Raw genomic sequence first — 16,358 nt, forward strand, 5'->3', positions numbered from 1 at the left:
TACCTTGACTTTAGCAAAGCTTTTGATACGATCTCCCACAGTATTCTTGCCAGCAAGTTAAAAAAGTATGGATTGGATGAATGGACTAAAGGTGGATAGAAAACTGGCTAGATCATCAGGCTCAATGGGTAGTGATCAACGGCTCGATGTCTAGTTGGCAGCCGGTATCAAGTGGAGTGCCTCAGGGTTTGGTCCTGGGTCCAGTTTTGTTCAACATTTTCATTAATGATCTGGATGATGGGATGGATTGTACCCTCAACAAGTTTGCGGATGACACTAAGCTGTGGGGAGAGGTAGACATGCTGGAGGGTAGGGATAGGGTCCAGTGTGACCTAGACAGATTGGAGGATTGGGCCAAAAGAAATCTGATGAGGCACAACAAGGACAAGTGCAGAGTTCTGCACTCAGGACAGAAGAATCCCATGCACTACTACAGGCTAAGGACCAACTGGCTAAGCGGCAGTTCTGCAGAAAAGGACCTGGGGATTATGGTGGACGAGAAGATGGATATGAGTCAACAGTGTGCCCTTGTTGCCAAGAAGGCTAACGGCATATTGGGCTGCATTAGTAGGAGCATTGCCAGCAGATCGAGGGAAGTGATTAATCCCCTCTCTTCGGCACTGGTGAGGCCACATCTGGAGTATTGCATCCAGTTTTGAGCCCCCCACTACAGAAAGGATGTGGACGAATTGAGAGAGTCCAGCGGAGGGCAACGAAAATGATTAGGGGGCTCGGGCACATGACTTACGAGGAGGGGCTGAGGGAACTGGGCTTATTTAGTCTGCAGAAGAGAAGAGTCAGGAGGAATTTGATAGCAGCCTTCAACTGCTCAAGATAGTTAGGACCAAAGCAGACTGTGAAGAACTTCAAAAAGATCTCACAAAACTAAGTGATTGGGCAACAAAATGGCAAATGAAATTTTATGTGGCTAAATTTAAAGTAAATTATTGGAAAAAATAACCCCAACTATACCTACAATATGATAGGGGCTAATTTAGCTACAACAAATCAGGAAAAAGATCTTGGAGTCATCGTGGATAGTTCTCTGAAGACGTCCACGCAGTGTGCAGAGGCAGTCAAAAAAGCAAACAGGATGTTAGGAATCATTAAAAAGGGGATAGAGAATAAGACGGAGAATATATTATTGCCCTTATATAAATCGATGGTACGCCCACATCTTGAATACTGCATACAGATGTGGTCTCCTCATCTCAAAAAAGATATACTGGCACTAGAAAAGGTTCAGAGAAGGGCAACTAAAATGATTAGGGGTTTGGAATGGGTCCCATATGAGGAGAAATTAAAGAGGCTAGGACTTTTCAGCTTGGAAAAGAGGAGACTAAGGGGGATATGATAGAGGTATATAAAATCATGAGTGATGTGGAGAAAGTAGTTAAGGAAAAGTTATTTATTTATTCCCATAATACAAGAACTAGGGGCCACCAAATGAAATTAAGGGGCAGCAGGTTTAAAACAAATAAAAGTTCTTCTTCACACAGCGCACAGTCAACTTGTGGAACTCCTTGCCTGAGGAGGTTGTGAAGGCTAGGACTATAACAGCGTTTAAAAGAGAACTGGATAAATTCATGGAGGTTAAGTCCATTAATGGCTATTAGCCAGGATGGGTAAGGAATGGTGTCCCTAGCCTCTGTTTGTCAGAGGGTGGAGATGGATGGCAGGAGAGAGATCACGTGATCATTACCTGTTAGGTTCACTCCCTCTGGGGCACCTGGCATTGGTCACTGTTGGTAAACAGGATACTGGGCTAGATGGACCTTTGGTCTGACCCAGTACGGCCGTTCTTATGTAACTACCTGAAGTGGGGTTCCAAAGTGGATGGAGCTAGGCTGTTCTCAGTGGTGGCAGATGACAGAACAAGAAGCAATGGTCTCATGTTGCAGTGAGGGAGGTCTGTGTTGGATATTAGGAAAAACTATTTCACTAGGCGGGTGGTCAAGCACTGGAATGGGTTACCTAGGGAGTGGTGGAATTTCCATCCTTAAAAATCTCTAAGGTCCGGCTTGACAAAGCCCTGGCTGGGATGATTTAGTTGGGGTTGGTCCTGCTTTGAGCAGGGGGTAGGACTAGATGACCTCCTGAGGTCTCTTCCAATCCTAATCTTCTATGATTCTACGACCTCTCAGTCCTCATCCTCAAAGGAAACCTGCACAACACTTTCAAAAAACGAATCTGGGATCTTAAATTCATAACTTTGCTAGACTTACTTAATGATACTTACTTAATCATGGACTGAATAGAAACACTGCATTTATCGCTTACTAGAACAATCTGTAATCCACTAATAATGCCCCCCTCCCCCAGCTGCTTCCCCCTCTCTTCCTTTCCTCTCTATGAGTGGAGGGGTGTTAACGGGCCACTTCACCTTCAATGGTCCCTCGAAATATGTGTTAACAATTAAACTAAACAATCTGTTCCATCTTGCATTAGGTGTGACACTCACTCTGGTGGCTTGTCTACCCGTACAGCACTGCAGCTGTAGCACTTTAGTGAAGATGCTACTGCACTGATGGGACAGCTTCTCCTGTCAGCGCAGTTAATCCACCTCCATGAGAAGCAGTAGCTATGTTAACAGGAAAAGCAATCCCGTCAGCATAGTGCTGTCTATACAGGGGTTAGGTCGGCATAACTATGTTGCTATGGGGTATGGATTTTTCACACACCTGAGCAACGTAGTTATACCGATGGAAGTTCAGGGGTGCTGAAACAATTTGTATAGTGCGGGTGCTGAGAGCCATTGAACCAAACTGTAAACCCTGTATATGAAGGAAACCACTTCAAGCCAGGGGATGCTGCACCCTTAGTTCCAGGGCCTATGTGTAAGTTTGTAGTGTTGGCCCGACCTGAAAAAGTTTCCCAGTCCAGAAAAAGACCTCTGTGTAAACTCGACATTTTGTCTTTCTAACCAACAGAAGCTGGTCCAATAAAAGATATTACCTCACCAACACTGTCTCTCTGATATCCTGGGACCAGCACGGCTATAACACACTTCATAAGACTGTGGAAGGCAGACAGCCTCTCAGTGAAGCAATAGCTATATCAGTGAGGCTATGCAGGATGTGCCAACACAGATTAGGATCACAGGATCTGCCAAACTGGATCAACCCTGTGGTTCATCTAGTCCAGCATCCGATCTCCAACAATAGTCAGCACCAGATGCTTCAGAGGAAGGTACAAGAACCCTGCAGCAGGCATATGCGAGATAATCTGCCCTCCATATTAAGTCTCATCCTGATCTCTAACAGTCAGAGACTGACTTAAGGCCTGAAGCATGAGGTTTAAAATCCCTTCCCAAATTTTGTTTCCATCAGCTATTATAACTCTGGAAATTCTTGATCTCCAGATAAGTGTCCAGGTGCTTTTTGAATCTTGCTAAATTCTTGGCTTTAATGACTTACTGTGGGAATGAGTTCCACAGTCTAATTGTGCACCATGTAGAAAAGTATTTCTTTTATCAGTTTTGAATTTGCCACCTTTCAGTGTCACCAAATGTCCCCTCATTCTTGAGTTATGAGATATGGAGAACAGAAGCCCTCGATCTACCTTCTCTGTACCTAGGATTAACTAAGGGGGCACGCGCGCGCACACACACACACACACAGGCTTTGACAGCCATCTGATATGTTTGTAGTGGTCTTCATCTTTGTGAAGAAGTGAACAACACACCAAAGATAAATGGCATCACATTATTTAACTTTGTTCATTGAGAAATTCATAACCATTAGAAATTAATATTTTTCACTTCAGCTATTGGGATTTGAATACAGGTGGGCAGCCATCGGTGCACCTTTAGTAATAGCAGAAAAGATTATGGCTCCAAAAAGCAGAGTATCAGAATCCTGAATGATTAAATAGACAGAAGCTCCAAGATACAGATCTAAAATATATCAATTCATCAGTCCTGCAGACAAAGCCATACATCATCCCCAGGATCAGGATAGGAACATCTGCCTGACAGCATGAAAACATCATTAAATGTTAACACTGGTCTCAGATACCTTGACTTTAGAAGTAATTGCCTGCAGAAGAAGTTCTCTACTCTGTTTTTCTGTACTGTCTATAAATTCCTTCACTTTAGCATCAGTGTCAGCACTAGCACTGTAGATGTACGTTAGCTTATGCCAAGCAGCTCTGTCAAAAAAAAAAAAGAACAAACCAAAACCAAAAGTCACATAGGGCCATATTTTCAGTCAATGGTCTCTTAAGGCCTGATCCAACTTCCATTTGAGTCAATGGGATTTTTTTCAAATGGTTAAAGGTTGTTACATGTTTAACTGCATCACTGGATGAGGGCCTAAGTGCACAATCACTTGTGCATGTATTTTTGAGTGCTCTCGTTAATGTGTGCAACTTTACACAAACAAATGCCACTTGTACATGCAAATCAAACATAAATGGGTTTTGCAAATGCAAATTCTGTCATGTTCCCAAATGAGAGGACACAAAAAATAGCACACAAACAGGATTTGCATATATAAGACAGCTTGCAGATAAATGGAGACTGGGTCAGGGATCCTTTGTACGTTTGGCACATAACAAATGCAAATTGAATAGCACCGTACATTAAGAAGGCCAAAGCTTACAAGCAAAAAATGCAGACATATATAATCAGAGCATTCTTCAAATCTACATAATCATGCAAGTCCCAGGTTAAGGTGTCCACAAATCAGAAATCATCATTTTTATTTTCTGGAAAAGGTTAATGTGTAATTTTTAGTTTCACATTTTAAAAGAACAATATAAATATTTTCTACTCAGTGGAGCCAACATAAATCTTCAGTTTAGGATTCACAGTGTTAGCAACATATCATGGGACTCTTGCCTTCACTGTAAGCAACATATCACAGCGCATATATTATGAAAGAAAAAATTACTTGAGCATGACTGACTCCAAAATTAAAGTAAACACTATGGCTATTTTTGGGGTTAGGGTTTTTTGGCTGACTCCAGCAGATCCCCGGGTAATCTTACACAGAAAAACCACCAGTAAGCCTGTTTTCACCACTGTCACGAGCATTACTGAATTGAGCATTTTGGTGCCTAGAACCTCCTCTCTCCTTTTATGCTTTGTTGCTTCCTGTTCCTTTTAACAAAAAGAGGTAAGATGTAGGGTGTTCATATAGGGATTGATCCAGCAAAGCACTTAAGCTCTTGCTTAACTTTAAGCACTCAAGTAGTCTCATTGACTTCAATGGGAGCTAGATGAGGCCCATAAAGCAGAAAATTCACTTCACTTCACATGTCACCCTGGTCTGTTTTCTCACCTGAAAATGCAGCAGTTCTCAAGTATTTGCAAATTGCTGTAGGTCTCAGAAAAGGTGTCAAGTTGGAGAAGGCTTCTCACTTCATGTTTATAGCTAGGTTAAACAAAGTAACAAAGACATGTTTAAATAGCAAGGTCTGCCAACATTACAGAATCGGATAGCCTGGCAGCAAACAGACGAAATATTCCATTAATACTTTGATTCTTAGCATGCACAGTTTTACTCTTCTAGATGCTTTCTAGAATAGGAAAAAGATACAGTCCCTGCCCTAAGTAGCTGGGAGGGATAGGGAAGTGTTAAAGTAATAAGACTGGGAAGTTACTCAGCTTAGGCATGTGTCACTGTAGTGGTTCTGGGGATTTTGTGTGTTAATTTTTTTAAATACTTGCTCTTTGTAAGCGACAAAGCAAAAGGGACTTGCCCGAAACCTCGTGCACTTCTAGAAGACTCAAGGTGCATGAGTAATCAGTGAAATCTGGTGAGAGCTTGAGTCCCTAAAGGCCTCAGATTTATAGCATTGCTGGGCAACTCACTCTTGAACTTAATTCCTTCCCTCTGTTAATTTAAAGGGACAGTGAACTTTAAAAGAAAAAGAAAAAAATCACACTCCTTTCTGAAAATATATTGCCTACAAGTAGTAGTACAGGACTCTCTGCTGGATGGGATACAGTGAGAGACCCATACTGGAAAAAGAAGAGAAGGAAGGAGCCAGAAGAAATGATAAGTCCCCATCCCTGTTATAGAGAATGGCAGGTGGGAATACAGAGACAGCACACTCATCCTCCTCCAAGAAACAAGAGCAGGGCCGGCTCCAGGCACCAAGCACCCAAGCTGGTGCTTGGGGCGGCACCTGGAGGGGGGCGGCGCGGCGCTCCGGCCGCCGGGGAGAGCGGGGCCACAGCCGCCCACCCCCCGGCGCTCTGGCCGCCCTCCCCCCTGCGGCCTCCCCCCGGCCGCCGAGGGGAGAGCGGCGAGCCCCTGCCAGGGCTCGCCGCCCTGCGCTCTAGCCGCCGGGGGGAGAGCCGAGCCCCAGCCGGGGCTCGCCGCTCTCTCGCCGCCCTGCCCCCGGCGCTCTGGCCGCCGGGGGGGGGAGGGGGGAGAGAGCCGAGCCCCCGCCGGGGCTCGCCGCCCTGCCCCCGGCCCTCTGGCTGCCGGGGGGGAGAGCCGAGCCCCCGCCGGGGCTCGCCACCCTCCCCCCGGGGCTCCGGCCCCCCCCCCTCCCGCGGGCGGCCGGAGGCTTTTTTGCCTTGGGCGGCAAAAAAGCCAGAGCTGGCCCTGAACAAGAGGAGGGACCAGAGCTCTGTCCTCTCAGCAGCTAGAAATGAGAAGAGAAATATGGGAGATTGTTGTTATGGAAAAATTAACCCACCAATTACATTCCCAGCAAAATAGACATAGGACAATAAATACTTAGATATTTGGTTATAATTTATTCAGTACTCAGACAAAGCACATTAGCCAGCAAAAGAAAAAAGAAAAAAAGCACACCTAAGAACATAAGAACGACCATACTGGATCAGATGAAAGGTCCATCTAGCCCAGTATCTTGTTTTCCAACAGTGGCCTATGCCAGGTACTTCAGAGGGAATGAACAGAACAGATAATCATCAAGTGATCCATCCCCTGTCATCCATTCCCAGCTTCTGGCAAACAGATACTACGGACACCTGTCCAATTTTTTTAAATATTAATGTTTGTAATAAATGTCATTTGATAAATGTATAATCAGAAGTGTCACTCGGTTTAATAAAACCACCAGAAACAACACACCCTGGGGAGTGTATGGTAAAAGCCTGTTAAATAGAGAGACCCGATTATTATATTAATGTAGAATGTTTCTCTAAACAAAATCTCACTGTTGTACTGATTATTGTGTTGTCTCTGATACTTACATGGTAAGTAGACCTGTTAAAACAAGAAAGAAAGAAAGAAAGAAAGAAAGATGAGGGTGCAGTACTTTATTCAAGTGGGAAAGGGTTAGGAGGAGGCAGTGTCCTCTGCTTTTAGTAACTAAGAGTGGGAAAAGAGTCTTCTCTCTGAACAGTTAGGAAAGAGAGTTTAAAAAAAAAAAAAAAACACCTTACTGGTAATTTAGTGAGAGCCTTATTCTGGGCCTGATTCCAAACCCATTAAAATCAATGAGAGTCTTTCCATTGACTTCAGCAGTCATTAGATGAGGCCCTCACAGACCCCAGAATGTGCATGGCACTGGTACATTACTGTTACACATACAACACACCTGACCTGGGTACTAACAGGGTGTGAAATGTCCTTTTCTATTGTTTCCCAGAATAAATGTTGACCCAAGTACTTAAGAAAACCAAAAAAGTCCAGAGGAATAAAATCTCCAAGAAAGGTGATGAAACTTGAGTCTGGCTGCTTGATGAGAACTTGCTGTAAAATGGGGTAATAAATAGGGAATTGGGAAATAAAAATAGGTTCAGACAAACAAAAAGTCACCAATAAATCTGCTACCATTTCTTCTTTCTTTTACTGACGATGGGTCAATGCAGAAAAAGATGGGCCTCTTACCTATGCAGAAAATGCAGAAGTTCTTCCAAACATACAGCTTCCACCCTGTCTTTTATGGTATCACTGATATGCTGGACTGCCTGTGCCCTCCCTGTTAATACCTGTCGATTTAAGTAGTGATAGAACATTCTGAAGTTATTCAAATGTGATTAGGTGCACATGATTTCTCACATCTCCTTCACCTTTAAAAGTCCCTCCATCTTCTTAGGGAATGATTTAGTTCCTCATTTTAAAAATCCTCATGTGAATAAAAATACTCCCTAGGGTCTAGATTTGGATTCCCAGACTCACAGTGAATAGTATGTTACTCCACAAATGCTTCTGCTGAAGTCGGTAGGACTTCCTGTGCAGTAAGGTGCCACTCAGTGCGAATAAGAGTGGAAGAATCTGGCCTCACGTTTGGGCATTACTAATAATACTCAGCTGCAGGGCCCAATTCATACAATATTTGCCATCTTCATTTCTGTGGGGTTTGCCAGCAACTTTAGCATGACCTTGTATTTGAATAGATATGACTATATAGAGAAATGCCATCTTTGACCATAAAAAGATGCCTATATAAAAACATACACAGACAGTATTCCTGGGGTGAGATGCTTATTCTACCAGACTGGCAGCAAGGAATAGGTGGGCTTCGTTTCATGGCATAAGATAATAAATAGGGTCCTGACAATTTGCTCATGCTAATTCCCCGACGCCACCTTACACTTTCAAATGGTAAGCCAAGCAGAGCACTTAGTTTCTTCCTGCCAGAAGGATGAAAATCAGTCTCTGTTTGGATTGACTTGAACAGGTGTTAACGCTACTAGCTACTCTCTTGAAATGGACCCTTGCGGTGGGAAAGGACCGGATGGTAAAAAGGAGACAGACAGAATAATATATTCTGTGTTCAGGCCATGATCTGCGTAGTGTCAGAGAGACAAATGGTGACACACAGAGAGAGTGGGATTTTCCATGCACTAGCCACAATAAATGTATCAGTTCAGCAAAAAAGGAGGAAGAAAACACACTCCCCTAATCTGAGCATGAGACATGTATTGTGAAAATATTGATGATCTGTTCATCTTTAGGCATTAAGAAAACAAAATTGCAGAAGTACTATTTTCATGATCCTACATAATGTGTAATGTTACATAGTAATATTATGCATCATCATCATATCTATATACCTAAGTGCCCCAGTGAAGGATCAGGTCCCTGTTGTGCTAGGTACTATACAAACACAGAACAAAAAGAAAGTAAGTAATATTTTCAGGATCTTACATTCATACAGCACTTTGCATTACAAAAAAACATCCCAAAGCCTTCTCCAAACAGCACCAACTATATACACCACTGAAATGCAGCCAGATCTAGCAGTTGTTAATCAGGGTACAGAATACTATGCACCAGTTTAGGACAGAAAGTGAAGAATGCCATATTGAGTTGACAAGTACAGAATGGTAGCTGGGTAATCACATTCCACCTGAGTCAGGAACTTGACCAGGACATCAAGTCGAACAACAGTGTCTCTTGGAAAAAGTGGTACACAGCATTTAAAAGGCAACCTTAGGCCTGCTCTACAGTTAAATGTTGCTGGCATTGTTACTTCAGTTAGGAGTATGAAAAAAAAAAATCACACTTGTAGCTGACATAGCTATGCTGGCAAAAGCCTTAGTGTAGATGCAGTCATGCTAGCAAAAAAGTGCTTTTGCCGTTATGCCTTATTTTGTTTGGGGAACTGGTATAAAATATACTTGCAAAATAACTCTTTGGCCAGTATAAGCTGTGTCTTCATTAGGAGACTTTGCCAGTATAGATATTATAGACAGTATAGATAGATATAGATAGCTAATCTAAGGGTACGTCTTCACTACCCGCCATATCGGCGGGTAGCAATCGATTTATCCAGGATCGATATATCGCGTCTCGTTAAGACGCGATATATCAATCCCCAAACGCGCTCACCGTCGACTCCGGAACTCCACCAGAGCAAGCGGCGGTAGCGCAGTCGACGGGGGAACCGCGGCCATCGATCCTGCGCCATCTGCACCCCAGGTAATTCGATCCAAGATACTTCGACTTCAGCTACGCTATTCACGTAGCTGAAGTTGCGTATCTTGGATCGATCCCCCCCCCCCAGTGTAGACCAGCCCTAATATGCCTATGTGCCATGTTAAAGACAACATTTTCCACCTTGCCTTAACCAGCCTGTGCAGTCATTTGTGGCCACACTGGCTTGGATGGCTAAATACCTGATGGAGCCACAAAGCAGGTACTTAAACATCTGATCAAATTTCAGACATAATTTGTGCCTGAAGAGAAACTGAGGCCACCGTCTGAAGATTTGTGCCTAAATATTTATTTCATGTAGAGATGGGCCTGAATTGGAACCTCAAGTCTGAATCCACAGTCAGATTTGGGAGACAAGGTTGATTTGAATAATTGGGTCTGAACCTTCCTGTAAGCAGGTGGCTTTCTTACTGGCCCAGGGAAGAACCAGGATCATGCCATGCCCAGGGGCCTCGGCCAATCTGGGGGCCCCAGAAAAATCTCCACCCACCAGGGCCCAAGAACTGGAGGAGGTCTCACTCCCAGCCTCAGAGCTTTTCCGATCTCAGGGCCCCAGCGGGGTGTGTGTGAAAGGAGCAAGCAAGCGGAGGGCAGGGCCTCAGGGGAAGAGGCCGAGTGGGGAAGGAACATGGGCGGGGCTGCGGGGAAAGGGGCGGAATGGGGTGGGGCCATGGATGGGGCTGCAGGCAAAAAGGGCGGAATAGGGGACGGGCTCCTGGCTTGGAGCGCCGGCAAGGGCCAAGAGCTCTGCCGTGGTCCTAGCTGGGGTTGAGAGCTCGATTCCAGCCAGGGCTGAGCTCTAAGCCAACCCCCACCCCCTTCCCTCCCCGTGACCTGACCAAGCTCTCAGCCCACCCCGCCCCTGCTGGGACCATGTGGGGGAGGGGCCAAACTCTCAGCTCCCCCCCCCACCCGGGGCCACAGAGGGGCTGAGAGCAGCGAGCGGGGGATGGCCTCTCCCAGAAGAGGCAGGGCAGAGGGCTAGCCTCCCCAAGGGGAAGTTTCACCCGCCGCCCGTGATCAGGGCACACTTTCATAAACACAAACTCAGGAAGTTAACAAAACAAAGTGATTTCCCTGACCAAAGCAGGCTGCAATCCCCAGAGGTTTTTCCCCTACCTCTGCTTAAATCCCCTGCTCAGTCATGCGTAGGGTGACCAGATGAGGGGAAGAAAATATCGGGACACATGGGGGGGGGGCCCGCCGGCAGAGCAAAAAAAAACCGAGTCCTGCTGGCTGAGAAAAAAAACAAAACAAAAAAACCCCACAGTGCTGCCGGTGGATATCGGGACAAAATGCATCCCGAGCAAAGATCGGTCGGGATGCGGGACAGACACCGAAATATCGGGACGGTCCCGATTTTATCGGGACGTCTGGTCACCTAGTCATGCGACAGGCAGGCAGCCCTTAATCCTTTCTTGGATGTTTCACCCTGTCTTACTGTCCCTATGGGACTGGTTCTGGATGCAGCCCCTGCTGGTGGAAATCTCATGAGAACACCTTGAGAGATTTCATAGATTCATAGAGTTTAAGGCCAGAAGGGACCATTAGGTCATCTAATCTGACTGTCTGTAGATCCCAGGCCAGTACATTTCACCCAGTTACCCCTGCATTGAGCCCAATAACTTGTCATTTCAGTACCATCAAATCCAAACTCCAATGCTGTTCTACTCAATTAGATCTGCCTGCAGGCCGATTTGAGTATTTTATGACAAGAGGCAGGCCATTCGTGCAGAAGACTGACAAAATAAAAGAAAAAAAACTTCAGCTCCCAATAAATAAAGACCTTGATTGGAACATAAGTATTAGTGTTTCTATCTTTTAACAAAGTTTACAAATCAACATTATTACCTGGAGTGCTTAATTTGTAATGAAAGAGATGCCGGAGCTCAGCCCAGCACAAATTAAGCACTGGCTGGGCAGCTGAATAGCGGCAGCTGCTGGCCGGGCACCCAGCTCTGAAGGCAGAGCCACCAGCAGCAGCAGAGAAGTAAGGGTGGCATGGTATGGTGTATTGCCACCCTTACTTCTGTGCTGCTGCTGACGACGGTGCTGCCTTTAGAGCTGGGCACCCGGCCAGCAGTCACCACTCTCCAGCTGCTCAGACAGAGCTTAACTGGCAGGCCACGCAGGAAACCTTGGCGGGCCAAATTTCAAAGGATCCTCAACTTGGCCTCTATATGTGCCCATGCAAATTTCCTGTATTAGCTATTTTTGCAAACTATCACTTGCACATTCCTAGGTTGGTTTGACATGATTTTTTCTTGACAAATCCATGTTGACTATTACTTAGCAACTTATTGTCTTCTAGGTGTTTGCAAATTGATTGCTTGATTATTTGCTCCATTATCTTTCCAGGTACTGAAGTTAAGATGACTGGACTGTAATTCTCCAGGTTTTCCTAATTCCCCTTTTTTATAGATTGGCACTACCTTTGCTCTTTTCCAGTCCTCTGGAATCTCTCCCATTTTCCATGAGTTTTCAAAGATAATCACTAATGGCTTAGTATCTCCTCAGTCATCTCCTTGAATATTCTAGGATGCATTTCATCAGGCCCTGCCAACTTGAAGACATCTAACTTGTCTAAGTAATTTTGAACTTGTTCTTTCCCTCTTTTAGCCTCAGATCCTACCTCATTTTCACTGGCATTCACTATGGTAGACATCTGATCACTACTAACCTTTTTGGTGAAAACGGAAACAAAAAAGGCATTTAGCACTTCTGACATTTCCATGTTTTCTGTTATTATCTCTCCCCTCCAGCCCTGCATTGAGTAATGAGCCTATCCTGTCCTTGGTCATGTTAGGAAAATCTGGACCAATGCCTCTACACCACCATTATAGACATATTAAAGTTTCATGCGAACATGCATGCAGCACTTCAAGCATGAGCCTGCCCACAATGAAGTTAATGGCAAAACTCCCACTGACTTCAGTGGGAGCAGGAGCAGGGTATTGCTGAGGATATAGAGCAGGGGTAGGCAACCTATGGCATGCATGCCGAACGCATTACGTGAGCTAATTTTCAGTGGCACTCACACTGCCCGAGTCCTGGCCACTGGTCCGGGGAGCTCTGCATTTTAATTTAATTTTAAATGAAGCTTCTTAAACATTTTTAAAACCTTATTTACTTTACATACAACAATAGTTTAGTTATATATTATAGACTTATAGAAAGAGACCTTCTAAAAACGTTAAAATGTATTACTGGCACGCGGAACCTTAAATTAGAGTGAATAAATGAAGACTCGGCACACCAGTTCTGAAGGGTTGCCGACCCCGATATAGAGAAACATGGGAAAGTTCATTATTTTTCTTTTATACAGAAGAGGAAAAACTCTGCTCTCAGTGACACAGCTACAGCTGAAGTCAGTAAGATTGCAGGTGTGCAACATAGCAGATTTGAGTCTAGATTGGTAAAATTAGAGTATATTAGCAAATGCTGAGGATCTTGCGTGTAATGACTTGCATGCTACAAAGAACATCAGCTGTGGTTTACCTGAATGATTGTAGTGTCTGTATAGGGTTTTTCCCCCGCGGTAATTACTTGTCTGAGCGCTTCTCTCACTTCCTTCTGAATATAACAAAGTTAAAATACAAACATTTACAATACGGCCCAATTTGTAATCTGTTAGGTTTCCCTATCTCACCCTGCACCTGTGCATTTGAAGATCTTCTGCCTTTGTGTTATGCTCATAGTCCAGTCCGGTTTAACCCAAGCGGGCATCATGCAGCTGCCCTATGGGAAGCTGGCCGAGGACTTTTGGATACACCATAAAAACAAACCTGACACTACAGAGAAAACTTTCATTGCTTAAATGTGAACAGCAAAGGATTTTTTAATAAATTGGGCTTGTGCCCTTTTTTCGCTTCTTATGATGAACAGAGAAGACCTGACATTGTTTAGCATTTTTTATTTTTTTAGATTGTGGGCAGTTTTTTTATTTGTTTGGCTTACAAATATCAAGAATGCAATATCTGGCCATCCCTGTTTTTTGTGGGCAGACCTGTGGGAAGTATAAGGGAATTTATGGTGGGCCCTTAACTTTATTGAAAGGATGAGAGTGCTGAATCTTTAACAAAGTATTAATTAATTATTACACAGTTGTTCAAACATTTTAACCAAAACCAAATAAACATTCTGATGAAAAATCCTTCTCTCTCTTAGTAGCTAAACTTTCATGTTTAGCTCTTGTGATGTTGCTAGTTCTCCAGTCACCATAGAGTCTTCCAGTCTAGAGAGGATCTGAACTTCCCATGTAAAAAACAAGCAGGAACCAAATCTCCCCCTCCACCCCACAACTTTCAGGCCTTCTTTTTTCAGCATTAAAAATAGAGGGGGAAAGATGCATGCTCCATTTTTTCCCTTTTGTGGGTCACTTTGAACTTGGGCCTCCTGCCAAGTTTACATCCATCTGTGCATACCCTCGCCCTGCCCTGTCTCTATGAGAGGATGGATCAGCCGTTAAATGACAATCCACAATGCTATGGGAAGGAGTTCTTACCTGGGTGACTGTGAGCAGCTTTTCCTCCACATTTGAAAAAATCCACTTGAGAACATATGCATCAGCTAAGAGCCTCTGCTGTGGAGTCCAGTGGGGCATCAGCAGCTTCTCGCTGTCATTGCACACGGAAAACAAAATTGCAGTAAGAGCAGCAGTTTTCCAGTAGTTTTGTGGCTCTTCCAATCCCAGTACTGAGAGTCTGTGCTTGGCTATGGCCATATTTATGACGTGTAGCTCACCTGGCTAATTGCATGCACAAAGCAGCATTCAGCTCTCATCTAAGGGACAATTGCAACTAGGTAAAATATTTTTTCCATCCTCCCCAGCCCCATCCTTTTTTGATTCTTCTCTTTTTGGCCCTTTTTGTGGCCCCATTCTCCAATTACATCATCCCCTCTCTGATTCCCTCTCCTCTGTCCCCACTCCTTCCTGCATCTCTCTCTCTTGGCCTTGTCTGCACTAGAAAGTTGTATGCAGAAAACAACTGTGGATACAGTGTGGATACAGCTATATAGTGTAAGGGAAAATTAAGTAGGCCCAAACTTTGACCAGGATAACTTTAATTAAAATAACTGTGTACAAGGGTCAGGAGAAAAAAAGAGAATGAAAAATGTATCTGTAATCGCTAGAAGCCTTAACCGCAAAAGTACAACCTGTGAATAACAGGAAAAGCTTGTTGCTTTTGTATTCCTAATAAGGAGCTGTTTTTCTGTTTAAACAGATATTATGAATGAAAAGTGTGTTTGACTAAATGTGGTTTTAAGCTATAAAAGCTTCTGTGTTCCTTTGTTAGACAGACCAGCTAGGCTGGCTGTCTCTCCCTGCATGCTTGTAATAAAGTGGGTCTCAGGCTGTTCTGATCCAAACACGACGCGTGGTTAATTTTTCCACCACAATCTGTTCAAAGGGAATATTCCTGTATGGGAAGGGGAATAACTATACAGTACCAGTATAAGTCAAAAGACTTTGGAACTGTCTTCCTTACTTGGTCCAACAGATCACAGATTTGGTGACCTTCAGTACATGCTGTAAGAAACACAATTACACGTTTTCCAAGGCTTTTTTTGGAGGGAATGTGTATGTGATTGATGGATGGGATGACTGAGGAGTCAGAAGGCTGGGCAGAGTAATGTTGTTTGACAATGGGAAGAGGAGACAAAAATTCTTTACATCTGCAATAGGGTCTGCTGGTGTCACTAGTTTTGGGCAGCCTGTTGTTGATCTTCAAAATGTGCTTTAGGTAACATTTGTGTAATGAGCCTAGCGTTGAGAAAGGTGCAATGTACAAGTTCAGATAAATATGTTTACAGCTGAGAATACCTATTATATTTGTCGTTAAAGAGATATTCAGCATAGTTAAATGCAAAGACCTTAGAACATCATCAGCCCTCTCAAAAGTTCTATTAGTTCTGGGCACTCAAGAGTCTCTGTTGGGAAATAATAGAGCTCTCCTGCTATTTCCACACAAGCTATGTTGATTCATGTGCAAGAGTCAATCATTAAAGCAGATATTCATATTTTACAGAATATACATGATAAAGTCTGTGTGGATAGGTGCCATCCCAGGGCACCCCCCAATGGCCTGGGATGGCCCTGCACACACCTTGCCTCAGTTTCCCTCTGACTTCTCAAAATAATCCACTTACACGCAGAGTCTTTAAAAACAATATTCCCCCCACCCCAGGGTCTCTTTTATTCAGATTAATCAGCTCCCCCAAAAGAACGCTCCTTTTAGATTCAGGGTTTCACAGCCCTCCCTCTTGGTCTTTGTACATCTAGCCCCAGCCTCCCCAGCTTGTAAAATCTCCCCTCAAGTTCAGAGTATCCACAGTTCTCCTTCATGGGGCCTGCCTGTGTTTACCCAGTGAGGCTGGTGGACTTTCCCCTGAGGTTCAGAGTTTGCATAGCCCTCCTTCTTAGGGCTGTACCCTAGCTGAGTTCTTCCCCTCAGCAGCTTCCCCTGACTAGGCTTGGAACCTCCATTTTGA

General features: G+C 44.1%; 1 protein-coding gene across 4 annotated transcripts in view; it reads right to left on the bottom strand.

Annotated features, from left to right (window-relative positions):
* The window catches only part of LOC112118765 (exocyst complex component 3-like protein), a 34,941-nt gene that overhangs the window by 11,961 nt on the left and 6,622 nt on the right, over positions 1-16,358 (bottom strand). For all 4 annotated transcript variants that reach the window (XM_024217185.3, XM_024217184.3, XM_024217186.2 and 1 more), the window contains exons 3-7: positions 14,371-14,482; positions 13,365-13,439; positions 7,815-7,915; positions 5,283-5,375; positions 4,017-4,149 (exon numbers count right to left, since the gene is read on the bottom strand). In XM_024217185.3, the coding sequence (XP_024072953.2) occupies positions 4,017-4,149; positions 5,283-5,375; positions 7,815-7,915; positions 13,365-13,439; positions 14,371-14,482 (514 nt within the window). The remainder of the gene's footprint in view (positions 1-4,016; positions 4,150-5,282; positions 5,376-7,814; positions 7,916-13,364; positions 13,440-14,370; positions 14,483-16,358) is intronic.

Source organism: Terrapene carolina, unplaced genomic scaffold (genome assembly GCF_002925995.2).
Source record: "Terrapene carolina triunguis isolate 2854851 unplaced genomic scaffold, T_m_triunguis-2.0 Scaffold189, whole genome shotgun sequence".
Taxonomy (NCBI): Eukaryota; Metazoa; Chordata; order Testudines; family Emydidae; genus Terrapene; species Terrapene triunguis.